Here is a 27818-nt window from a genome sequence, read left to right as displayed (position 1 = left end):
AGGAGGGGAGGAAATGAACAATGGAGGGGAAATGATCACTAACCTGCAATGTTAGCTGTCAACATCCAGTGCAACAGCCTGTCTGGATCTCATTAGAGGTAAATTCACTGTGCTTGGGGGCCCCTGGCTGAACATGTACTAGCATTTGAAGAAGAATGTGTGTTGGTGTGTGTGTGTGCAGGAAATTAAAAATGAAAGCTGAACCCTGTATGAAGAAAAGATAGAGTTAGCTTCTGTTTTGGAAATCTGTTTGTAGTTATAGTTTCATGTTTGCACTCACCATGACATATATTTTATTCATAAACTTGGTTTATTAGGAAACTAAACCAGCCGGTGCATGGAGTTTGAAAAACAAATGTTAAAAAAAACATCCTCATTTGGCAGCTAAATGCATCACCATCCACCAGAGATCTACTATTTTTCCAACCGTTCACACTTGCGAATTGAGCTTATGAAATTATTTACACTTGATAATATCTAACACGATATCAAAGGCAAACTCAGATTTGAATACCAAATTTTGATCTTTCTTTTTGGTGTATGTGTGCTGCTTCGGTGTGTGTGCCCATTAATATGTTCCCTTATTTAGACCAAGTAAGTGCAGTGCTGGCTGTTCTTATCTAACTGCGGTATATATCCAAAAGCAGTGGGGAAAGAGGAAGATGAGGCACTGAAAAGAGGGGAGAAGTTAAAAGAAGAGTGCAAAAATAGTTACAAGAGAGTAAACAGGGCAAAGAGGGAGAGTGTGTGTGTGTGTGTGTGTGTGTGAGAGAGTAAGAGAAAGAGAGAGAGAGAGAGAGAGAAAGAGAGAGAGAGAGGGAGGTCTGTGTGTGGAGGGAGACGGAGCTTGCCGTCTGGAAAACAGCATCTTTCCCTCCACTCTGCTCCTCCCCTCTTCCCTCTCGGCATCTCTCCCACGCTCCGGAGATCAGCCTTCAGCTCCCCGGATCTTCCCAAATTCTCCTGAGGTAGAGCTTGTTTGTGTGTGTGCATCTGTTAATGTGCATTTGAAGCCTGTGTGTGTGTGTGTGTGTGTGTGTGAGTACTTGACTCTGCGCTGAGTACTTTCGTGTGTTCCTCTTTCTCTCTCTATCCCCTCTCTCTCCCTGCAGCTGAGGTGGGCGTGTGGAGCCTCTGACCCTCTCTCGCCCACTCTCTTCCTCTTGTCTCTCCCTCTTTGCTGCAGCTTCAGGGGGGCTATGGATGGACTGCGTTTACCTCCACTCATCGAGGAGGCTTTGGACTCTACAGGTCTGTGCAGCTGTGTGTTTGTCGCTGTGTGTTTATGTGCAGTTGGATGCAGTGAGGCTATTTTTAGCTCCTGCTCTACAGATCAGATGTGATCAGGCAACAACAAAAAAAAAAGGTAGAGGAGGTTTGGTGTTTATCTCTGCTCAGAAAGAGTGTTTGAGGGGTGGGATGGTGAACTGAGGAGGCGGAGGAGATAAAGAGAGAGGTGGTCAGGTGGTAGGAAGGTGGGGAGCTTATGTGGAAGCTTGTCTTTGGAAGAAGCTGTGGTCGAGCTGACAGACTGGCTGACTGAGTGGGCATTACTGTCAGCTATGGCATCTGTGGACGTCTGATGGAGGCTACGAGCTGCCAGGTAATGGATGTCTGGCAGCTAAGGGCAGAAATAATATAGCCATTAGAGCGGGCTGTGTGAGATCTGTTGCATATGTTATTAAATCAATGTAGTGGGGAGACATGCAGTGTTGGATTTTTGTTGTTGTTAAGCTCTTAAATCTTTAATGCTTAGATTGTTTTCGGCTCACAAATTAATTCTAGTTGAAAATGTGTTTTGTGCACAGGCCAGTGGTTGCCTTGAACAGCTGTTGTTGAGCTTGTTTGCTAACTTCATCCCACTTTATCATACAGAATCTGTACAGTGTGTCTGTGTGCAACAGTTGCAAGAATGTGTGGAATGTTTTCTTGTGTCCGTCACAGAAGAAGAGTGTGTTTTGAGCATGTTTTGAATGGGCGTGCAGACAGAGCAGTTCTGTGTGGGACTCTGCTTGGAGGATGTTTATGGGTGCTCAGGGGCTCAGAGAGATACACAGGTCAGAGGCCTTTTGACCAGCCGCCATGCTGCGAGAATCTGGCTTCCTTTTCCTGTGTAGCACTGTCCTAAAATTGAACTTTTAATGACATGCATTTGGAGGATTAAATCTTAATTCCCTCCTGATCTGGTGAGTGAACTGCAGACTTATTAAACCAAAGTAATTCCCTTTATTACATGTATTATGCTGATGCCTGTGTATTGACCAACATGGAAGCTGTCTCAGGAGAAATCCCTCCTTCAAAACAAGCTTGTTCCTGTTGTCTTAACACGAGGGACCTCTTTCCTTTCATCGCAGCTTGAGGCAGGCTTTAAAAGCCGGAAACTCAGCATCAAGTGATGGCAAGTGTCTGGTGTAATGTAGCATAAATCCTGACTGATTGACCAGAATAAGGGCTGACACAGAGCAAAAGAAAAGTGAACGGAGCCATGGCTGGTATTAACTTGTATCTTTTTAAAATTACACAGACTCTGGGGTCTAAATGGATTAAAGTGCATTTATGCTGTCCTAGCTGAGGTCAATTCAAGTCAGACACCAGTCTGGCTTCTTCAGACTAAGCTGCCTTTTGTTCTGCAACACAAACAATGGCTTTGTGCTGAGCAGTAGTTATTTCAAGGCTTTTATTTTCAATGCTCAATTTCACTTGGCACGGCAAGAGATGCTGCGAAAATCACTTGCTAAATCTTCCACATACAGATGCTGGAAAACAAACACGTGATCCGAAAAACAGCATCAGAGGCCGATTTGACATTTTAAAGCCGTCTGTGTTTCTCACAGCCATTGGCGCACCATATTGTTCCTCCCACTAGCACGAGTCGCAGACCATATTTCCCTCTGTCCTTTTCTCTGCTTTCCCACTCAATATCTCTTCCCCCTCTCGATCGCAATCCACTGCTCTCTTCAGCGCCCACACAACCTCCAACACACACGCGTGAACATGCATGCGCCTGCATTGACAAACGAACCTTTGCACCTGCCAGTGCCTCAGCCCACACACCGTTTCTCTCCTCTGTCCTCTCCTGCTTCCCTCCACTCCTCTCCAGTGTTTTGCCCTCACATTTGTGAAGCTCACATCAGCAGTGATACTTCCCTGGGGTGCTCAAACAGGATTCCTCTCTGCTCTCTGAAACTCATAAACAGCAAAGTTGCTGCCTCAGACAAACTTTGTGTATGTTTGTTGGAGCTGCAGAGATCTGTGAGAAAAACAAGAACGTGAGAATCTCACATCAGTGTTTAACGTGGTCCGTCATGGGGCTGAGTGAAAACAAATTCTGCATTCCAGCTCCTTTTCTCACAGCTCCAAAGCCCCTCAAATGTGACTTGTATCCGTGTACGCCCTTTCCCCATTTTCTCCCAGCAGACTTTCAGTGCTTCATTTTAAAAACAGGCTTTCAAGGCACTCAAAAAGACTGAGTGTGTCACGTTTTTTTATTCTCTTGTGGTGGCCCTTATGGAAAATCCTTCAAACTTTTGTGCATCTGTGAACTTATGGGGCTCCTTCATGCAGCTTATTCTATGGATCTCTTTAAACTTTTCTCCTCCCTCGCAGAAGCGCTTGGCATTGTCAACCTATCATTAGTGCGCACTCTCTCTCTCCCTCTGGGTCTTTATCCTTTTTTGAATTCAGCAGCTACACACTGAGCTTTGGTATCCCCTTCCTCTGCTGGGATTTTAGGGATGTCAAACTCTCCGGAGAGACTGCTTCCAGGTAGAAATCACTAATTTGTGATCAAATGGGTTATTACAGCATCACCTCTTTTCATGGCTTATACGTCGTTATTTCTTAATGGGATGACTTCACAACATATGCACACACTCAAACTGCATCACAAGAGCAGATAAAGAGCGTTCTCCCTGAATCAATCATATACACCACGCACAAAATGACATGGTCTTTAAAACACAATCATCTAACGAGGTCAAATCATAGCGCAAGATTCTACATTGCATCTCTATAGCGCTGACCCACTTTCCTGTATTTCCCTTTGCAAACATGGATACACCATTTAAATAACAGAGCGCCTAATTAAATCAGTCCAACTCTTTGGTTCTTGTGGTTCCTGTTTCCTTTCTTGCTTCTTCTCCTGTTACTGTTCTTTTCAAGGCTCTCCCTGGAGTTCTCAAACTCAAAGTACAAAGACAGAGAGCGAGCTAAACTCACTTTAACCTCCCGGGACATTTTCCCTGTAGCTCGCCCCTCGTCTGAAGCTGTAGTTTGAAGTCAGCAAAATCTGATATGATAGTGACCTCACTGTGAAGATAACATCGCTTGAGCCCTCTCTGTGGGGCAGAGCAAATGGTTTCCATGGTAATCAAAACTGTAGACAGAAACACAGCTTAATTACCACAGTGACGTTCCATGTGGTGTGCAGGGGGTCACCATGGAGATGAAGCAGTGTGTAGCTTCACCTGACTCCTGCTAGTTTCATGAAGAGAGCAGCTTGAGTTGCCCCAGGCCATATCCGAGCTCCATCTCCTTCCTTACATCCCTTTTGTTGTCTTTCTTTGCTCTCTCACAGTCTCTCCGCCTTTTTTGGACAACCCCCCCGCTCCTAGAGGGAGAGAATGGAGAGAGAAATTTTCAATAGAGAGAAGTTCTCCTGAAAAAGTGCTTTGTACAACAACTTGAATTGAATCACCTGCAGCGATGAAGATGAAGATTTCAATATCTGCTGATGTAAAAACTACTTTTGATGCAGCCACATCTTGGTTAGAGGTTCTTCTATCTTCTCTGTCCCACTGTAAGATTGAATTTTAGTTTCTGCTGAATATTTGAGATGGAGAAGCACAGAATCACACTGATTGTTCATGAAGGCTTTCCTGTGGATCCAGTTGAAACAGCTCTATCTCCCACATCCCAGCATGCCTCTGTTTGCAAAAATCAGCACTGCGCTCTTCAATTTTGCAAAGTGCAAATTTCATTACACTCCCCCCTCCATCACGGAACAGCAAAATCTAGTGCAAAACAAAGGGCTATGTGTTGCCACATTAATGTTTAAAGTCAATCTCACACAGCTTTTCCTGAGATGCTGACGGAGAACACTCAGCCTGCTTGTTGTCGTGTTTCTAAAGTGGCACATTCTTTGCAGTGACATACTCAATGTGTTTTGCTGCAATGTGATTAGTAGGGAATGTGCTGTGGCCAGATAAAGCCGTCCTCTCCCTGCAGCAGTAACATCGGCTCCTGAGATGAGTGTCTTGCCTATCCCTGCTCTCGTATGCACGCGGCATCCATGCTTAATGCGAGCCCTGCTTGACTAAAGAGCAACGCTGTGCCAAGTGAGCAGAGGAGAGATCACAGGTGTTACTGCAGCTGATTCTGCTGCATGGCGTGTTTGACATTCACTCACAAGGTGAGGTGATGGAGCGTCTTTGCAGAGAGAAATTGCTAACAAAGTGTTGGGGAATGCTAAGTAGGCAGAAACAGGAAAGACAGAAAAGATGCTAAGAAAAATATGTTGGTGTAATTAGGTTTGGGCTAATTCCAGTGCAATGATGCTGGAATAAGAGATTGTAGACGGTTGATACGTGTTTGAAAAACTATTTATAATGCCCAGCAACAGTACAGTAAGTGTAGTAACACTATGGATGCAACAATCCTGTACCTCTAACAGAAACTAGTCTGATACAGACTCAAATTCCTGGACTCATATCGGAGTCAAAGATCTGACTCTGGGCGTATCTATTTAATTGAATTTAAATAATTTCTGTAAAACTTACATCAGCAGCATGCAGTGATTCATTTTTCTTGAATCAATCTTACCGCTCCTGTTTTGTTGTGGGTCAAATTGACCCTTTGTAAAGTTTATTTTGTGCAATATATGCCTTCCAAACCAGCTAAATGCAGCATAAAAATCTGAGCAGCATGTGATAGAAGAGGTGTCGTGTTAATTTGTCAACATCACTTCATAAAAATAAAAAAGTAAAATAAAATAAACAAAAATCTGTCATGTAAAACTTGTATTAATATTTAGGGCTTTCAAGTTGAAACATGAATTTTAATGAAAAATTAGTGAGTTACCCTCATTGAACCATGATCTTTGAGGATTAAAGAACACCAATGCACCAAACGTTGATTTAAATGGTTAGTAATGGAGTTAAAAATTAGATTTAAAAAAAATGTGTATTGGGATTTTTTGGGATTCTGACACTTTTGGATAATTAATATGCCCAGGTTAAAATTGACCCAGGAACATTATTGGTTCTGTTCCAGAGAAACAAACATAACAGGAGGGTTAAAACAACACACAACAGACACCAGGGCATGAAATAGATAACACATTAACGCTAATGCATGGAATAAGATCTAAAATCAATACTGATGATGGCATAGACTGATTAAAAATTAATATATAGTAAGTATAGGACAGTATGATAAAAGGATGGATGAATCGGCCTTCATAAAAGAAAAAATAGTCTGCTGATCAATGTAAAACCTTTGGAGCATAAAGTAAAGTGAAGCTTTTACAAGTGGGTGAAGTATAACAACAGCCTGGAGGAGAAATAGAAGATTCACCTAGGGAACAAAAAAGGAGGTGCTAACCTTCCTGTGCAGAAGAACTGAATATGTCAGCTGTTTCATACCTGCTCCGCAAACAAGTTCTGCAATATGCAAAAAGTTGTTCTTGTAGTTTTAAAGCTCAAGAGGGGCTTAAGTCAAGCCTCATGTTCCTTATGTGAGGAAGGATAAGTCTGTTTTACACTGTGAGGAACACAGCTGGGTATTTAACACTGGTATCAGAGCAGTACTCTGTAATTGCTGATACTTAAAGCCTGGCTTCTGTTTAAAAGTCAAACTGGTGCATGCCTCATCAGAGTGCATGTACGTGTTGTCATTGTGTTCTCAATTCAGAGCCACATTTTGTCTCTGGCCATCTGAGGACAGTCTAGGTGCTACCACGACAAATCTAAAATGAGCCTCTGTGAGTTATTACACTCTGAGCTCGACTACCCAGGGATTTGAATGTGAGTGATATTTAGTAGGAAGTCTTTTTGTCTCTTGATGGCCTTTAGCTGCCGCCGGCTATGCAAGCAGAACTTGCTCTCTCCCTGCCACGCAGCACTATCTCTCTTCTTTATGACTTTCTCATTACAGCAGCATCAAAATTTAATGACAAAATAGCCTGCATGAAACCTCTCACTTTCCTCTCGGGGCCGCATTGCTCGCATTTACATTATTACGAGACAAGAAGCATTAAGGATGCTAATGTCACGCATATTTAATAAAGAATATGTTGCATGCACTTGGCTGTGATGGAAATATTTGCTTCTGGTGAGGGGAACAACAAGGATGAGAAATAATTACCACAAGAAAAGGAAGAATCCCCTGAGCCCAGATTACACCTCTGAACATCACTCTTAATTAGGTAGATCTTTAGTTAATGCTTCACTCTGTCCCTTGCTGCACCTCTTTTCTCGTCACATCACTTGGTTTCTGTCTCTCAGCAAACACTATTCCCCCGTCTCTTCTTTCCACACTGCTTTCTGAGTTCAAACAGCAATCTCCACGCACTCTGAGACCACTCCAACATGAACATGTGGCGCAATATATCAATTCATTTCTGAGATGGACCTGACCCTGGAGAGCAGGGTTTGACAAATAGGAGAAATGATGGCAGGCTGGAGTGAGAAATGTCAGCAGACTTTTATGAATGAGACGGTAACTGGGACATGAGAGAGATCTTCTACTTAGAAACGAACTAACGCTGTGATTAATTTCTGTTTAGACCTCTATTTTCCACCTCACAAAAAATCTGACTGATGTAAAAGGACTTGTCTTCCTTGTCAAACTGAAACCAAGCTTGTTGTACTGTAAATAATTCACGTCCTTTGCTTTTCAGACCCTGCTGTGTTTGTCTTTGCAGCTCTGGCAAGCAGCAGTTGTAACAATGTCAAGTCAAGTTTATTAGCGCAGCTCAAGACTGAATACAATTTATCATTCGGCTTTTCAAACCCACATTAACAACAGACGCCGAGGAAAACCAAAACAATGCCCACGTAGTGTAAAAATGACAGGGGCGTGTGTTTGTCCCATCTGTCTTACTATGAGCGGTAGCTTGTGTTATTGTGAACTTTGAGGTGCATTGCTGAGTGGTGAGTCATTGTGATGGCTTCAGCTTACAGGCCCACCTCCTCCCTTCTCTCCCCGCATTGTGTCGGCTAACTGACTCCATCTACTGGTTAGAAATGTAAAAATCCACTGAGCAGAGAACATAAACAAAGAGGTGAATTATCTGTCTTAAACAATAATCAGTTGTCATCAACAAGTGATATACATTCATTAAGTATAACTTGACAACCAGCAAAACTTTAACACACGAGACAGTTTGACATTTGGAGGCACATAATCTGATGGCATCCCTCCCCCGGAGAATTGGTTTCTTGTTTTCCCTTGATCAAAATCTCTGATCTCATAAGAGGGTTTGTCAGTAATTTTGAGCTCTCAAATGAGTCTTAAATTGAAGTACATGAGGGGAATAAAGGTTGGTGTACAAAGGACTCAGAGCCCCTTTAATCACAAGATGGTGCTGTTGATTCAAAGGAAAACACCATCTGTGCCATGTCGAAAGCATAACTGAGTTTGGGAGATGACAGAGGGGGTTAGTCACCTGTAAATCTGTCTTCCTCTCTCTCTCTCTCTTTTTCCCTGTCAGACATCCCTTTTTAATATCGCTGTCATCTCTCCATCAGATGACCCGTGCGATCTAAAAGCAGAGTGCAGCCCCACCATGGACAACGAAATCACAGCCAAGGAGAGAGGAGTTCTGGAGGAGAACAACGAGAAGGAGGAGATGGACCAGGAGGGAGCCCAGGAGGAAGAAGGGGAGGAGAAGAAGATGAAGGAGGAGGAAGGCGAAGGGGAGGAGAAGAGGAGGAAGGAGGAGCCACTGACAGAGGAGCAGGAGCTGGAGGAGCTGAGGGCCCAGGTGCTTCAGCTGCTGCTGGAACTGGACGATGCCAGAGAGACCTCCAACAAGCACCAGGAGGCGTTTCATGAGCTGCAAGGTGAGACCTCCAGTGCTGTTCCCACTGACTCTTTATTCATTATTCAAAATTATGAATCATTGATCCTCCTCTATCACAATCTTTTATTTATTATTTACTCACAGCCACCTGACCTGAAAACAAGATCTATGTAACTGAAGGCAAACATCCTCCAAACACCCTGAAATCTGCCAACATGTACCAGTTTCCTGTCACTTTCAGGGAAATTTAGTTTTTGGGCCAAATGTGGAAGATCCCAAAGATTTAAGTGGGAGGTGAAGGCGCACTCTTTTCACAAACTTCAAGAGAAATCAACTCAAATGCTCTCAACTGTAGTCTGATTATGCGTAAACCCCTGGAAAATCCCTGTAGCTCTTTGGGGGAACGGCACAGTAGTCATAGCGCAATTAGCCATAACTAGAATCTGCTTTGATTGCACAGAGGCAGTCAGGGAATTTCATTACCATCTGCACAGTATGTAGCTTGTTATTTTACTGCACTTTAAAGTAAATCACAAGCGTACGGACACATTTTCTTAGCCTTGCTACTACAGCTTTCTTTTGCATAAAAACAAACAAACCGAAAGGGAGCCACAGCACAACTCCTAATGTAAGAAAACAAGTTTGCATGTATAAAATGGGAGGCGATGGAAGATACTCTGTGTAACAAGATCCCCAGAGACCACCGGATTGTGTATCTGGGCATGATCCCTAATGGCTTGATCCCTAAAGAGGATATCTACCTTTTTAAAATCTTGATTCTTGCCTGCAAAAAGGCCGATACAAGGAGCTGGTTAAAAAAGTGATCCTCCAAGTCCAGCACAGCTGTTAGCCATAGTGGAAGAAATATATTCCATGGAAAAACTGACATTACCTGCAGACTAAAGCACGGACCCATGATCAACGATGGAATAAATGGACTGATTACCAGAATAAAAAGACAGGTGGTGATAACTGCTGAGCAGAAAAGACTTCATAAAACAACAATATAGATATTGAGAAGGTGCCCCTTACTATATTTAAGTTTGTTTGTGTATACTTTCTTGTGCTTTATGTCAATATTGGAAAAAAGCAAATAAAAAGTAAAAAAAAAAAAGACAGGCGAGCAGGAAGTTTCTTTGAAGTCCAAAGAAAATGTTGTGAAGGGGCCTGTTCAGCTAAATTTGTAAAAGGATGGGAGATGAGATCTGCTTTTCTAAATTAGCACTACAATTGCAATCCTGGAATGAGCAGGAGGGGAACCAAAGTTGTATTTTTATTCTTAAATTTGCAATGGATGAACCTCTTCATCATTTCCTTCAGATGTCAGACTCTGGGAGGAGACGCTGGGGGCAGCTGGGGTAAATTTGCACTGATTTGATCCAGTTTGTGAGTTGCATCAACATGAGGTCAATTTTTAATCATGTCACTGCTTCTCATTAAATCAACAACCACAAAAAGATTAGATCAAAGCGTAATCAAACACAGGTGTGACACGAGACACAGGTGAAACTAATCAGCAGTATGGCACACAACCACAGAAGAGGGAAAACTCAGGAAGTAAAATTAGACTTGACACACCGGAGAAAATACTACAAAATAAAGATGGAACCACTATAAACACAAGGTGTACAAGAACACAAGAGTAACACATGACAATACAACACCAGAAATTACAACTGAATGATACCGGGAAAACTAAAACAGGCAGCATTCAACGCTAAACAAAAGGAACCCACAACGATAATATGAGCATTGCCTTGAAAACAGTAAGATTAACACTTTTTGTTGTCTCACAGCAGTTATTAAATTAATACATTTGTGGTTTTAACTTTAAACATAGCCCTGATCAATCTCACTGATCAATCCAAAAGCAATACAACCTTGAAGACAGCAGTATTATATCGGAATACGTTTTAATATCACAGCCTGGGTGTGATGGCAGAGAAAAATGGCCGCTGGGTCAATAGGATCTGTGGAAGTGGTGCGTGTTTCCCAACAAACAACGTAAACACCATGTGAGAGTGAGTCCAATGACAAGTAACAGAAGTTAAAATATGGCTGTCGCACAATTTTCTCCAACTCAACACAGACAAATCTGAAATCATGCTCATAGGTCATCACAGATTCTCTCCTCACTTCAGCTTGGTTCTCCTGTCACCCCCTACTGCAAAAATCTTGGCATCACCTTTGATAAAGACTCTAACTTCAAAAAACATATCAAAACCACCGCTCAGTCTTGTTTTAACCTAGAAATTTTCATCCATGCATTCATCACTTCCCGATTAGATTATTGTAACTCACTCTACATCTGCCTCAACAAACACAACCTCTCAAAACTCCAGTTAGTTCAAAACGCCGCTGCCAGACTCCTCACACACACCAAGAAAAGGGAACACATCACACCAGTTGTAGCCTCCCTTCACTGGTTGCCTGTGGGTTTTAGAATTGATTTTAAGATTTCAACACTCACTTTTAAAGCAATAAATAGACTGGCCCCTGAGTACCTAAGTGAATGCCTTAAAATGTATGTCCCCAACTGCTGCCTGAGATCTTCCGGCAGGTCCCTCTTGGAACTTCCAAGGGCGAAGTTAAAAACCAGAGGCGACCGGGCCTTTGCAGTCAGGGCCCAGTCACTCTGGAATGACCTGCCAGAGGAGATTAGGCAAGCCACATCCTTGTCCTCTTTTAAATCTCTTTTAAAAACACACTTTTTTAAATGTGCTCTTACCTCTTAACTCATCCCTGACATTTTAATTTCTGCATGGTTTTTATTATTGTTTTTTACTTAACTCATTTAAGCTCTCCTCACTATTGTCATGTGCTTTAGTGTTTTCACTCGCTATGTCCTGCACTCTGTAAATTACTTTGTAAACATGTTTTAAAAGGTGCTATATAAATAAAATGTATTACTATTATTATTATTATTAACAAAAGGAAGTCTTAATGCAAACATTTGATTTAAAGAGATGTTATGTCAGCAGACAACCGGACATCTTGGCCGTAAATATGATAGATCAAGAAAAATAGACATTAAAAAAACTTTGCTTCTGAGTTAACCTTTTCTTCATGCTTCAGACAAAACCACCAGATAAACCCTCTGTCCTCTACCTCTACCTGTACAGCCTAACGTTCCCCCTGGGATTTCTCCGTCCATCACAATCTATTTGAACATGTAGAATCATAAATGTTTATGCGCAGTCACTGACACGGTCAGGTCCTCATAGGCGCTAAACGGAGCATCACATCATACCTTAGAAATGATGAGCTTAACGTTCAGGGACAGTGGCAGTGAGTAAGACCTTGGGTATGAGGCTCCAGTGAGCTCATTTTGCGTATGTGTGTGTGTGCATATTTATGAGTGTGTGTATATGACAGAGTGTCACACTTGAAGACATGGCGGAGTGAGCTCAGTTGTTTGTCTGGCAGCAACAGGGGCATTCCTCAGACAACTGCGTGTATACTGAGGGAAGCTTCTAGACCGGGTGTCCTATAGACGACTAGAATTCACTTCTTGTGAAACTCCCAATCGGGATGAGTCAGCTGTTCAGGCTGCTGGCAGCTGTCGGGGGGTGGAGCGGGTGGGGGTCCCGAGAGTACATGGTCAGAACATGATGTAAGATCAGTTGTACGTAAAAATAAAGGATATCTATGACTACAATACAAACTTTACCATACATTTGGGTGTGTGATTAGAAGTTCTGACGCAGCTGGAAGTCTGGAAATGTATGTGTGGAAATTAAGAATGGTGGGATAGCTTATGAACAGCTGAGGGAATATCTGAGGGCGGATGTTGCTGATTAAGGGTTAGGTCCAGGCTAATTACAACAAAACACAATGTTTTCTAGCTATAACTATAGTTCCTCAAATTGTATCTCATCAGAATGATACAGTAGTTTTGTTTTGAAATGTCTGCCCATGCACTGATTTGGTTAACGTAAATGGACTTTTGAGCAAGGAGCTAAGAGCATTGATTAATTCTATATTTTAAAGGTATATTTTTCTCCTACCGTCTGCTCAATCCCTGTCGAAATAGTTTAGAGAGAGTCTTAAATATTTAAACTAGACTAAAATAATGTACAGTCATGCTGACGACTCTTTGAGGCTGTTTCAAGGCTAAATGCTTGAGTAAAAATACTTGCACAAACAGAAGGGGTCCCTACAGAGGCTTATCCATCCATCCTTCCATCCTTCCATCCATCCATCCATCCATCCATCCATCCATCCATCCATCCATCCATCCATCCATCCATCCATCCATCCATCCATCCATCCATCCATCCATCCATTATCTACACTACTTAAGCCATTTAGGGTCGCTGAGGGGCTGGAGCCTATCCCAGCTGTCATTAGACGAGAGACAGGGTACACCCTTGACAGTTCGCCAGTCTATCACATGCCTAACATGTAGAGGCAAACAACCATTCATGCATACACTCACACCTACGGGCAATTTAGAGTCACCAATCAACCTGACAAGCATGTCTTAAGACTGTGGGAGGAAGCCTGGGTACCCAGAGAGAACCCACGCATGCACAGGGAGAACATGCAAACTCAACACAGAGAGGGACCTGCCTTCATGGGGTTTTGAACCAGGAAGCTTCTTGCTGTGAGGCAACTGCGCTCCAGAGGCCTATAATCAGGAAAATATACGAATGATCAGGCCAATGTTCAAGCCTTTATACAGTCTATGGTTTTTAAAGGTATAATATTTGTAGGATATATACTGTACGGTGTTATTACAATACATTTAGCCTGATCACATTCATATTCAACATGTAAACAAGGGATGCAACGTTTCTTCATCATGTGTCGTATTTATAGCACACCCAGCAAGGGAATCCCAATCACAATGAAAAAGCTAACATAATTTGCAGGTACAATTTTAGCTTGTTCTCTGTGGGACTCAACACAAAGTACAGTTCAGACAAATTGGTCGTGTTCTAAGTTTTGTTCAGACACTAGGTCATAAAGTACTGGACTGTTTACAGTCTTGACCTGATGGTGGCACCAGAAGAATACAAGTCTGTCCATGACTTAATGGGATGAGCTCAAATTGGAGGAAGAACAGACAAACACTTTCATCAGTGAAGCCGTTCCATTCATGGAGGATAGACATTAGATGTCTATCTTAAAAACATCCTTTAAAAACATCTAGTCTCAGCTTTTTGTATTGAAACCACCTGTGAATATTTAATTATGCTGCAGAAATTAAACAGACATGCTGCAGGTACCGAAAAGAAAAATTAGTAAAAGCAGCAAACTAACAACAAACTAACTCTGTTGTACTAAAAAGTTTTCACAATTATTAAGAGAGTAAATAATGCCTTATGAATAGAAACCTATGAATTCAAATGCCGACACATCTTCAACTAATCCTGCTCACCTTTTAAACAAACTGTTTCTATCACTTGGTCATGTCTCAAGGTTGAACACCTTATCAGGTTGTCATCTTTCTAACAGCCTGCTGAAGTGACATTTTTTCTCTTATCTCTCTACCCACTCCCCTTCTCCTCACCCCTCCTCACCTCTGCACTCCATCAGGTCTGTTGGAGGACGAGCGTCTGGCCAGTGCACACCAGGCTGAAGCCTTCACACGCCAGATCCAGAACCTGCAAGGTATCAGCAAAACAAAACGAAAACATATGAAGCTCTGTTCTTTGAAATGTGAATTTAGTATTTTTATTGATTCAGATTTGACTGTGCGAAGAGGAGCTTGTGAGTTATATCCAACAGGACATTCTTTTATGTTACTGTATAGATTTCTATTGTTTCTGACAGTCAGCAGACAAAGTGTGAGGAAGGGGATGTAATTGACTAGAACATTTGAATGTATGTAGTCATTTGGGTGCATTATTTTTCTGGTGAGTAACACTGTCAAAAATATATATCAGCAACCACTGTTCGAATACAGGTTCAGTAAGAAGGGGGGGGGGGGGGGGGGGGGGGGGATAAAACATCTGGTTTACAATGTTTCAGAGTTCCAGAAGGGGCAAATTGATATTAAAGAAAAATAAAAGATAAGATATAGAGTGATGAAGATAATCTGATTTCAAAATTTGCTCGAGGAGAATTGGAAAATAAGAGGAGATTTCTTTAAGGGATACAAAGTATTTCCCAGACAGTGCTGACATTTGTGCAAGAGTTATGTCTGAACTTTGTTACTGTTATTTTTAAATGTGTTATTAATTAATACTCTGAAAGTTGTTATTTCAAGAGGCAGAGAAGCTTTTCATTTCCTCGAATCCTGAATAAACCAAGCTAATAATCTGAATCTGACCTTGTAAGTCTGTTACAATCGGTTACATCAGCTCCTCTTTCAAACAGTTCCCACACATACATCATCTACCACTCACACGCACATGCACACATAAGCAAACACTTGCACGTGCAAGAACACAGCACCCACACATATAAACAAATGCTCACTGCTGCAGGTAATGTCATTTACACACACAAATAAACAACGCATTTATATATACACATACTGTATATATCTACGCCCATACTGATGCTGCAGACTAACCCACACATGCCTGGTAAAGAAAACCTAATCTTCTCCTCCTCCTCCTCCTCCTCCTCCTCTCTCTACAGCCCAGCTTCGCTCTGTGCAGGAGGAGATGGACAGCCTGGAGGAGGAGAAGGAGAGTGAGCTGGCTGAGGCACAGGAGGAGCTGCGTGTAGCCCAGGAGGAGGTGCTCCTGCTCCAACAAGCAGCGGAGGAGGCAGCTGGAGAGAGGGAGAATGACATCGCCTCACTGCAGGAGGAGCTCTGTCGCCGGCGGGCCGAGCTGCAGCGTCTCAGCGAGGAGACGCAGGAGTATGACTTGGAGATCACCACACTGAGGGCAGAGATCAGCATGAAGAGCCAGCGCAGGGAGGCTGAGAGGAGAGAGGGTGAGGGATGAGGTGCAATGAGAAGGGAAATAATTGTGATAATTAAGGAGAAAAAAAACATGGGTGTATATTAATGCTAGAGAACAAGAATGAAATACAGAACAAGAGTGCTACTCACAGCAAAGCAAAGTTGATTTAAAATAAGTACACATCTTGTAAACAGTGAAAAAGGCACTCTTAATAAAACCTCTATTGTCTCTGTTCTGTGTAAGTTACCCAACTTACTACCTCATAAATAGCCCAAGATTAGTTTTGGTGGCTGATATTGTGAAAACACAGCATGGTGTTATGGATGTTTTTGTTCCATGCTCACATCATGTTAGCATCCCGCAGTCAAGCACATAAATCATTTCGTGGGATTTAATAAATATTACAGATTACAAATGTGCTTGCTGAGGGTTGCAAAGGGAGTGGTGAGGTACGTGTGTATGTGTGTGTGTGTACATTTAGGATACCACAGAGATGAGGTCATGAGGGGGAGGGACACACACTTCTAACACATGATGTCATCGCTGGGCTCTGCAGCTGAGCCTGGGGTGGGACTGAGGAAGGGGAGGTCATATTATCTCATCATGGTGCTTTTTCCTGAAAAACATAACCCCGAAATCTCATTTCAATGGAAGAACAATTTATGCATTCATTAACAATGTATACATTAATTTGATGCTTTGGGGAAATACTAACCGCTCCCTTTCTTTATTTCAAACTTTAATTTAACAATGACAAATTAGATATTACGTCACTCATAAACAACAACATACAAAATGTAAGCTGAACAAAACATAAAAAAAGTTATAGAAATGAGTAAATAAGGAAAAAGAAGGTTCTATTTTGGATTACTTAAATTGGCCAGAACTATCGCTTCCTGGAGAATACACAGGTGGCCTGGCAACTAGCCAAGAATTGTGACGCTATTAAGATAAAACATTTTCTTTTTTAACCCTCCTGTAATGTTCGTTTCTTAGTTACAACAATAATGTTCCTGGGTCAGTTTGACCCGGGGTATATTTAATGATTCAAAAGTGTCAGAACCCAGAAAAATCCCAATAAACATTTGTTAAATCTCATTATTAACTCCATTACTAACCATTTACATCAAGATTTAGTCCATTTGTGTTCTTTAATTCTCACAGATCATGGCTCAATGAGGATAACTCACTAGTTTTTATGAAAATTCATGTTAAAACTTTTTTTTAATGTACATTGGAAAGTGATTGGGGTGAAATATGTAACACAGTTACAAAGAAACATTTAGTATTTGACACTTCTGACCCCTTTTCGCCTCCACTTTGACCCATGAACAGTATGTGATATAAACATGCAGGGGGGGGTTGCAAATGTGTGAAATGAAGCATTTCATTCTAAATGTTGTTTACACAGTAATTAAGCCAAGCAGAAGAAGTTTCATAGTGAAAATTACTATTAAATTTTTTTTTAAAGAGTTTTTAACTTTAGAATGGGTCAATTTGACCCGCAACATAACAGGTGGGTTAACCTATGTATTGGTAAAAAAATGAAATAAATGATATTAAGAACTTATTTAGCTTAAGAGGTGCCAGAAAAGGTACTTTATTAATGTTGTGCAGGGTAAGACTTGCTGCTTTAACATTTTGAGTCATTTCTACCGACTGCTGGTTGTAGCATTCATTCACACAGGAAGATACGTGTGTGATGTCAAGCTAATTACCTATACCTCCATAATAAAGAGGTATAGCTAAGCCCCTCAATTATCATTGCTGTAGTAATGGACTACAGGAAGGCCCTTAACATCACAGGTGACACGTCCTATCCTTTGCACTGCCATTTTGAACTGCTCCCTTGGTCGGCGTTTTAGACTGCCACGAGCCATGAAGAATATTTACAAGAACTCTATTGTTCCAAGAGCAATTCAATTATTAAATTCTTAGATTGCAAAATCAAACCAAACCTTTAAGTTCAGTTTCTTTTAGCAAACTCAAACAAATAAATAGCAAACTGTAGCATCTGCCCGTCCTCCATCCAGGGTTTACAGGGGCTTGCATAATTTTATGACCTCAATTGTAGGATGTATGTATGTATGTACATACATGTGTCTATGTGCATGCATATGTATATGCACATATATGTATATGTATATATATGTATACATGTGTTTTGATGTATGTGTATGTGTATGTACAAATGGATATGTTTTATATTTTCATGCTCCATATTTTATATTAGCTCCTTAAAGGATTTCTGCTGGCAATCACCAGGAAGAATCCCAAGCGTTCTTTCTGTTCTTGTCTAAAAATGTTGTATTGTCTGTTTTGTCTGTGAAGCCAAAGGCAACTTTCCACATTGTGAAAAAATAAAAGTTCTAATCTAATCTAATCTAATCTAATCTAATCTAATCTAATCTACTTTCACTATCACTAATTACACACATTGTCGAAATGTCACTCATAAAAGTACGTTGTAAGTTAAATGCTACACTGACATGCCTTGTCGTTTTCTTTTTTGTGTCGTCAGGTGATGTAGACCTGCTGAAGGAAGAGTGCCGTGTGCTAAAGGATGAGTGCCAGACTCTGAAGGAGGACAACAGACGCATCTCTGAGAGGCTGCAGCTGCTGCAGAGACAGAGGACATGGTGAGAGGTCAATGACAGCTCACTCATCAGCTGGGTTTACTGGATCAGCTGGAGGGGACACCCTCAGGAATACTACACCTCGTCATAGCCATTCACGTCATGTCTCATTATCAACAGACACACCACCTGTTTAATCACTGCAGTCAAAGTGTAATATCATATGAGAGGATTACCCCTAAGTGCTGCAATAATAAGTTTCCTGATTGATTAGTGGATTGACAGAAAAATTAATCAACAATTTTGAGATTGAAATTTCAACCCTGAATTTGAAAACAATCTACCCACAAGAGCCGGTCTGAACATAACACATGCTCCTCCTCAGCAGATGGAGTGCTGGGCATATTCCATCTGTTGAGGGAGATGTTGTGGTGCATCAAAAGCAAGGCAAACTTTATTTTTAGCAGTACTTCAACAGAAGTTACTAAGTACTTTATGGGAAGAAGACACGGACAGCTAAAATTACCACCTCCCTGATTAGTCAAGTCACAGTTTAGATTTTACAACTGTTTTCCAGAATGACTGTGTAACTGCAGCCAGAGAGAAGGTCAGGGACCCCATGAAGAGTAGACACTGTTACAGTGTAGTTGTTAACGGGGATTTAAACAAACACACAGCTTAGTGGAGGTGACCTCTGGTATTTTTGGGTAAAAAATCTCACTAATTAATCATTTTCTCTGGCTACATATTATGTAAAATCGTGTTTTGCACATAAATCCATAAGACTTGGCCAAAATTGTTTCTCTGAAAGACTGCAGTGACATTTGAACTTCAACCACACATAATATTTCCTCTTAGAGTCTGAGGGGATTTCTGCCACATTTGAATATGTGTCCTCGTCTTCAAGAGAAATGTTCACATATAGGGGTATTAAAATGGAAATAGAAGAGACTTAGAAGATAATGAATTCAGGAAATGAATCCATAAAATTAAAGACATAAGGGACGCCATAGGCCTAGCGATCTAAGCGCCCGTCCCATATACAGAGGCTATAGAGAGATATCTTTGTTGTCATTGTTAGGGTGTAATAGTGAAATTTGTAAGAAACAGTCCTCCAGATGCCTAAAAAAGAAATGGTCTAAAGTAAAGTATTTAACCATAAGAAAATAAACAATAGAATTAAACTTATAACTCAAAAAATATACATATAAACTGTATAAAATGTACAATAGGATAAATTATAAAGCTATATAGAAATAAAAAAAAATAATATACATAACAATTTAAACAGTATAAACATCGAGTATGTACAGTGTGCGGGCGTGTGCAAATACAGTAATTGTTTTAAAGTGACAGGTGCTGAAATATTGCGCAGGTCCTTGGAGGGGGTGGGGTGATAGGGAGAGAGGGAAGGGGAGTGGTGGCTATAAGTCCACGTTGCAGCGGTTGCAGGTGGGGCATACCTTCGCCCACTCTCTACTCCCCACATTTCTCTCCATCTTTCCTATCCAATAAAGGCAAAAATGCTCAAAAACATAACTTAATGATGATTATGATAGATGTGAACTGATCTGGCCCATTTTAAGAGTTGAGAACAACAACAGCATTATTATAATCACCAAAGCAGCAATAAAATGGATGCTATGTGGGGATGTTTGATTAAAATTGACATTTTTTCTTTGATTTGAATCTTTTAAATTCAGTTTATTGAGTTCAGTTTGGATTTTGAACTTTGGTTCAGAAAAAAAAGTTTGTCAGGCTTTTCCAAAATTTTATAGACAAAACAATACACAGAAAAGAAAATCATTCCATCACTTATAGGTTATTTTTTCTGGCCATGAGGGAATCTCTGCAAACTGTATCTTACACAAAGCAAAGAAATACAAGCTCACTTGTTAGGATATAAGATAGCTATAAACCATGTCTAGCCTTAGATCACAGAAGTGGCAATCGAATGCGTTATATTCTCCACTGTTACTCCTCTCTTCCAGCTCCAGTGTGTACCTGTCACTGAAGGAGGAGGAGGATGTAGGGGAAAGCACAGAGGGGAAGGAGACAGAGACCGGCTCCGATGAGGTCATGACAGAGAGCTACATGACCATGGCCCAGTCTGAGAACTGTCGCCTGGTGGACGCCTCCATCCAGAAAAATATTTCATTCGACGGGAAGCCTATGACACCAACCGGCTGGAACGGAGGCATCGGAGAGGTCTTCTCCCTGAGGGACCAGCTGAAGCAGGCGGAGGAGAAGGCCTCACAGGTTCAAAGAGAGGTATGATGCCTTTGTGAAACTATGAATAAAAACACAGACAGATTTGGGGCAACTTTTCTGAGAATTTTTTGTTTTTTTAATTTTGTCTCTATGATTGCTGTCAAAAAAAACACTGAATGTAAAGACTTCAATTTTGACCTGTGTGTCCTCAAGTGTGACGGTCTGAAGATGGAGCTGCAGGAGCTGCAGGTACTTTATGACAGCAGCCAGAAGGAGAGAGCCGAGCTGGAGGAGGAGCTGCAGCGCTGCAAGGCAGAGCTGGAGAAGCTGTCGGAGGGGGCGCAGGTAAGAGACAGACATCAAAATTGAGTCAGTAGACAGCACAATCAGTAAGTGATGAAACAAATGTAATACATTCAAATGAATGAGTAAAATTGTAAGATAACTAAGTTGTATTGTATGCACTTATCCTAGAAGTAGGTTTTAGTATTTTCAGCCTTGTTTACATGATTAAAGACATACAATGCTTTTCCCTGCAAGCACACTGTCAACTAACACATAACACACCTCACATCACACCTACTGTACCCTGTGTTTGTTAAGCCTTCGATTTATGTGTCTCATACTGTAGCAGTGTATGTTTGAATATGAGCTGACCTGGCCTGCCAGCCCATATCACTATGTATTGTGTTCTTCTTTGGGCTGGGGAACTTCTCTCCCCCCTCTGTGTCTGTGTTCTAACTCCTCTGTGACAGCAGTGCTTTAATAATGTTGGTGGACATAAACACACAACCGGCTAATAGGCATTTAATGATCAAGTAAAAAATGCTTGTTGCATTTACAAATCCTGTGCAGGTGTCAAATATATTTAAGGAAAAAAAGGATATTACAGGGTCTTTAAATTTAGTACATTTTTTCAACATTTTCTGTCATTTTAATATGGTTTAATTTAAAACTCAATGGACTCCTTTCGGTAAAATAGGCCATTCTTGCAACAAAAAAAAATTTCATAATCAAGCAGGGTTTGTTTTCAAAGTTCAAGTGCAAATTTTTATCACAAGAAGCTACAGCACCAAAAGCCATTCTCTTCTTTATGACGAGTTTAACTGCCACTTGGTGGTCTATGATGTGTTTGAGTGAAACAGTGTTGCACTTGAATGCACTTAGCTTGGGACATCTGTGCTTTGAAATTGAGCTCTACAGGGATGATGTATTTTGTAGACCATCAGGAAGTTAGCCTCATGCCGCCTCCCTCGATAAAAAAGCCAGTGTAGCTCATAAAAGTTTATGACACCTGCACAATTTGTTCAGCAAGATAATCTTCACAAATGAACATGAGAACTATGATTCTTGAACTGTCAATGTAATTGCCTGAAGTATAATATTGACATAAGGCTATAAATGTATTACACCTGCAGGAAAAAAAACCCATATATTTCAATATGATGCACAAAAAAATGCTTATTTTGTCCGACTCAGTAATTTGCAAGGTATTTTTAAAACTTGAAGGGAATGTCTCCCTGTCAATGAGAACAAATATGCTACATGAAATAACTTGAACTTTGAAAAATCCAATGATTTTGAAATAGTTTGAAAGCATTATACAGAACCTTATATGTGTTTGTTTGTTTGATGTAGTGAGAACTCTGTGTTTGTCGACTACAGCCATAAGGAGATGTCTTTGCGTTGTGTCAAACTGTCTGCCCGTGCCTGTCTCTGATGCTGTCCTTGTTCTCTTAATGTCCATGACCTCTCAGCCTGTATAGCAACAAATTCAGCAAAACATTAACTGGAGTGAACTATAAAGTGAGGATAGAGAGACAAATATACCGCCATATGTTTGTCACAACGTTCATGCTGTATGTCTTTCTTTATCTGTCACCATAACATCACATGCAGGCATTAAATGCCACACAGGACTGCTCACACATACTCATATTGAGTTGATGTGTATGTAACCATAAAGTTATGCATTGTTTGTTTAATGGGAAGTGCAAATCACTCCATCATGACCCTACCTTTTTATATATCTCAGCCATGTCACACTTTTATTCAGCATTTTGTATTGGTGGTTCATTTGTGATGTTGTCACGCCATTTTTATCGGTGTTTTTATTATTTGGGAACCTCAATCCATCCGTTCATTCATTCCCTTCATTCCCATTGTCCTTGTGTTTGTTTTTTATTTCCTCCTCAGAGATTCATCCATTCGTCTGAGCACCCTGTTCTCTCCATCCCCTTCATAGGAATGATTGTAATAATGGCTGTGGTCTGGTGCTGGTTGTCGGAGCTGGCGTCCCAGAGGGCAAGGTATGAGAGGAACTTATCTTTATCTGATGTGTGATGCTACGTTTGGTTCTAACACACAGATCAAAGAGTGGAGTCATCCTAATAGCAAAAAAGACGACAGTGTACTTTCTCACATTTGTATCATGCTATGCAGTTACTTCATGTTTTAAGTGTTAATGTTTTGAAGGTATTTACATGTGAGAATTGTTGTATCACCTCAATTCAACAGGCGAAAATTATTTTAGTCCGGTTTGTTCCGGAAAATTCAAAGAGACTACTCAGATGTATTTTTAAGTTGTCCATTTAAACTGTAGACACTTGATTTTCCAGATCAATCGTCAAATCTTTGAATTAATTTTGCTTTACTTACATTGTGTTAGGGTACAGACATAAATATCAGAGAGACTGGGTATTTCAACTGCATGGCATGATACAATAGGAAATTGAGAAATATCTTTAAAAAATGTAATTTTGGTGAACTCACCCTTTAAATTAAACTAATGGTTAAGAACTATTTTGCATAGTAGTTATTATAGGAGAAGCTAAACTGCCAAATTTGCCTGGAAAATTCTCCTAAAGGTAGAAAACGATGTTAAACATTCATGCAAGGTGGACATTGGGCGGGTGGGCAGTTTGGCAAATTAAAGCTGAATATTTAATGAAAAGGCACCGAATAAATTGTTTATAGAAAACAGAAAATAGTTCAACATTTTGGGTTTCTTGCAAAGAGTTAGAGATCAGACTAATAGCCAACCATATGTATTTTGCATCAACTATGAAGCTACAGCCAGGAGATGGCTAACTTAGCTAAGTTTAGAATATACACAGCTGAAAATGTAAAAGTACTACTTTTCATAACATTTTCAGCTCAGTTATAAACATACATGCTTAAACAATACACAAAAATAATAAAATTAAGTAAAAAGTACAATTTGTGCCCTTGAGGGACATTTTGTGAGACCTATCCTCAGTGCTGTAACCTTCTTGGTCTTTATTGTCAACATGATCAGCAGAGACACATACAGTGTTGGACGGTTGAACTAATTGCTATTCAATAAGAAATAGTGACAGTATGCAGTGGTGGACAAAGTACACAGCTTCATTACTTAAGTCAAAGTATAGACCCTCCTGGTCAAATATTACTCCAATACAAGTGAAAGTTGGTCAGTTAGATTATTACTTGAGTTAAAGTACTGAAGTACTGGCTTTTAAAAATACTTAAGTATTCAAAGTACTTCTTAAAAAAATCTCAAAATGTATTTTCACAAAGCACAAGTGCAATCAAGAATACATAGGAGTACATTCAGATACATTATGTTTATTTAGAAACCATTACTTGAAATCTACACAAAGACATTTTACTGTCTTTATGATCAGATTTCAGAAAAGAGAAGGAAATTCATGAGCTGACTTCAAATCAAAAGAAGTGAGTAACTAGAACACTGATAGAAATGTAGTGGAGTCAAAAGTACAATAATTGTCTTCTGAATGTAGTGGAGTAAAAGTAATAAGCGGCCACAAAAAATAATACTCAAGTAAAGTACAGATACTCAAAAAATATACTTAATTACATTACTGAAGTAAATTTACTCTGTTACTATCCATCACTGACAGAATGTAAAAACCCTCCAAGTGCTGTATTTAGTGTGGTTTTTATTCTTCTGTACTTTACAGACCAGACCAAAAACTATAACATGCTAATTATGAGTGATCTTTAGAGGTGTCTGTAGGAGTGTATGTATGAGCTAGCTGTTAGTTTTCCTGTCAGGCTATTGTGAAGCTCCTAACTAATGTATTTATAATAAATGTAACTGTAGTACTGTAACAATCTTCTCATCTTACTCTGTGTTAGAGGGCCAAGCCTATTTCTTAAAATGTCACACTAGTTTTTCACAAACCCACTATTGTTAATCTCTAGCTGATGTCTGGCCTCTGCTGGCTCTTAACACTAATCTTTTCCTTTCTTCCTTCAGGGGAGTGAGGTAGGTTGGAACTCCATTTTGACAATCACTGCTGCCACAGCAGTGCTGCTAATGATGACTAGCTTGTTGAGAGCTTTCGTCCGATGTTGATTGGATGGGCAACAACTGCACAAGGACAGACGTCTGCTTCAGGCCAACCCTTGTTGTCTCCGGCCATGTCTATAGACTGAACTGGAATACTCTAGATGTAATAGAGCTGACTGACAACTGCATAGAAAATGTGTAGAAAAATTTGTCTCGACTGAGAAGGTACTACATCCAGGCACAGACTGAGAATGATGTGCTCAGTATGATTTGAGATTGAAGGCTGCTGTGATGATGGGTCGACCTGCAGAGAGCCCACATGAGGATTTCCCTCCACTAAATGTATGCTAGTGCTGCGTCATTCCTCCGTGGTGTCTGTGAATATTATGTTTCTTTCCTTTAGCTATAAATGTGATTAGAGAGGGGTTGGATTATTAATGTGCACCAGATGGTTTCGAAGTTATTTAAACATTATTTATTCATTTGTTTGTTAAAATATGTTCACAGATGTCTTTGATAAAATAGATATGCAGTCTGGCCTTTGCTGCACTGAAATCCCTAAGGTGTAAAAATGCCTCTAAAATATTAACAGAAATGACAGTTCGTTTCACTTTTTCAGTTTGCTTTTAAGTGCTTCCCCAAATACTAATTCCAAAAATTCCAACTGGATTAAATGCAGAAACTCTGAATGAAATGTCATTTTAGTACCGATCTTGCCCCACACAACTAATTGATGTCTATCTAGTTTAGATCCTTTTTCACCACTAATGACATACAAGGAGACCAGGAATGGCTGATGGTTCTCCTGTCAGTTTGAGACTGGTGTATTAAGCTGATGTTTAACCCAGTGTCACCCCTCAAGGCTGGAGCAGCTCTTCTTCACAGTGTGTTTTCGGTTTCAATGCTTTGCTCCAGGATCTGCCACTTATACTCTTGTCCTTTTTTTGACTATGAGCTAAGACAACTCCCACTGTCCCCTTCGATTAACACTTAAATCCAAGATGCCAGAGAGGCAGTGCACTGTTCCTGGTTCCTCTTACTTGTTAGCACTCAGTTTTAAAATTCCTAAATGACATCGTTATGCTTACAGAGTGGTTTGCTGTTGTTTCTTGTGTGCTGATCTATATATCTCAGCACTTTTAAAATCACATTTGAATGTGATTTAGCTATTCTAATTACTGACAATTACATTAAATTATGACTTATGTAAATTATTTCTCTCTCTTCAGCAGGATTGCTTGGCTTTCCAAAGTGTTATTTTATTTCGATTTCCTTGTATGTCAATCACCGGCAAGTGAATCTATTGACACAAGTAGATGAAACCACTAAATGAAGTAAAACTTGAGGTTTGTTTCTCATGTGGGCATTGTAGAAATGGATATGATTCCAAAAATATGTAAATATGAAAGTGTCAGAAAATTGTAGTTTGTAAACGCATCAATGATAAAAACATATATGTACATGTGGAAGGACTCTGATTACTGTTTACATTTGTGCACTGTTTTATTTTTTCGTGTCTTTAAAACTGAAAACAGCATGCTAAGAAACATATAAAAGCACAAAAGATAACTTATGTTGTTTCTGTTACTTTGTATTTCATGTAAATAGATGTGACATACAGTACTATGGGAGAGATATTTCTTGAATCCATTTGTACTAGCTTTGTAGAAAGTTTATTCTATTTTGAAAGAGCATCGTATATTTGATAGCCAAATGATATCACGTTTAAATGTTTATTTATAGTGACGTTAATTAGAGGAACTGCTGGCATTGCTAATCATTTTATGTACCTCTTTGTTTAAAGGTTGATGAGTCATTGCATGCATTTTGATTGCATTTGACCTTAATTGCCTGAGAGAGCAATATGACTCCAGTTTTTTCCCGTCTGTTTTATTCAAAAAATGTTTTCTGAAACATTTGTCATTAAAAATATGTAGATAAGCAATGCCTGACTAATGTTATTTCTGCATATGAACATACACTAAGGAAGTTATGTGCCACTGGACTGCATATGTTGTCACTGTCTCTTTCAAAAATAATCAGTTTGCAATAAGAAAACAAATTCCCGTTGACTGCAATGGTTCATATGTGAATGTTGTCTGAACCAAACTTTATTTTTATTTGATCAGTATTAACTTCATCATACTTTCACAAACTTCTGTGTTGCAGTGTTCCTCTGCTTGTTGCTTTGCATACTGATAGCATTGTTGTTTTCGATATAGTTGTGGCTATTTTGTTACCTGGAGGTCTATTTTGTACTGTAAATGACTTGAGAAAATAAATATACTCACACCGCATGATGTCTGAGCGCTTTCTTTTCTCGGCAGGAGCCTTCGCTGGCAATCACAATCTCGGGGTTTAAGGTATCATGAAGTCCCATTCATGAAATCCCCAGCAGTCGGCCTGGTGAGAAGTGTCTCCCTGCTGGCCTCATATTACACGTGTTGTATAGATATTAATAACCCTCACTCTAGAGACGTGACATAAGCTCACAGACATGTATTCTTTACAGGAACTAGTGTGTCAGAGGTTTTTCCTTCAAACTGCACTCATTACCACATCGCCACGACTAATGCTTTACTGAGTTTTAATGTGTGTAATTATTTAAAAGTAGATGGGGTGTGCATACCTCATCATTCGATACAGTTAGCATAAAATCTCAGTGAACTACCTTCTGTCAAATGAGGTTTTAAGGTAAATTAGATTTCCAGGTCTGCAAATATTCCTAAGAAATTCTGAATAAGGGTTCTGTCTCATTCAGTGTGAGAGCTATTACTAAAGAAATGAAAAGTGTCTTAACGGTCAACCAGAGAGCTTTAATCAGCTGGGCCTTAGCCTGGGGCCCATCTGTC

General features: G+C 40.2%; 1 protein-coding gene and 1 long non-coding RNA gene across 2 annotated transcripts in view; one reads left to right on the top strand and one right to left on the bottom strand.

The window, feature by feature from the left end:
• LOC117814558 (coiled-coil domain-containing protein 136-like) lies at positions 1-27263 on the top strand. The gene is made up of 10 exons (XM_034685958.1): positions 1-98; positions 1113-1251; positions 8748-9062; positions 14564-14638; positions 15614-15916; positions 18407-18524; positions 20453-20732; positions 20886-21017; positions 22869-22981; positions 24934-27263. The coding sequence occupies exons 2-10, from the start codon at positions 1200-1202 to the stop codon at positions 24944-24946; spliced, it is 1401 nt and encodes a 466-aa protein (XP_034541849.1). The 5' UTR covers positions 1-98; positions 1113-1199; the 3' UTR covers positions 24947-27263.
• LOC117814559 overlaps positions 20179-27818 on the bottom strand; it is a 40148-nt gene continuing 32508 nt past the window's right edge. Inside the window, exons 6-8 of the long non-coding RNA XR_004631591.1 lie at positions 27258-27395; positions 20871-20999; positions 20179-20751 (exon numbers count right to left, since the gene is read on the bottom strand). This is a non-coding gene — a long non-coding RNA (uncharacterized LOC117814559). The remainder of the gene's footprint in view (positions 20752-20870; positions 21000-27257; positions 27396-27818) is intronic.

This window comes from Notolabrus celidotus, chromosome 6, assembly GCF_009762535.1.
Source record: "Notolabrus celidotus isolate fNotCel1 chromosome 6, fNotCel1.pri, whole genome shotgun sequence".
Classification (NCBI taxonomy): Eukaryota; Metazoa; Chordata; class Actinopteri; order Labriformes; family Labridae; genus Notolabrus; species Notolabrus celidotus.
The sequence above is the reverse complement of the archived record's forward strand: the minus strand, read 5'-3'. Positions and strand labels throughout refer to the sequence as shown.

Excerpts from the sequence above, each read along its gene's own strand:
- LOC117814558 (XM_034685958.1), top strand. The coding sequence starts at position 1,200 with ATGGATGGACTGCGTTTACCTCCACTCATCGAGGAGGCTTTGGACTCT. Across the intron at positions 1,252-8,747 it reads GGAGGCTTTGGACTCTACAG|ATGACCCGTGCGATCTAAAA; the intron begins GTCTGTGCAGCT and ends TCTCTCCATCAG. Across the intron at positions 15,917-18,406 it reads GGAGGCTGAGAGGAGAGAGG|GTGATGTAGACCTGCTGAAG; the intron begins GTGAGGGATGAG and ends TTGTGTCGTCAG.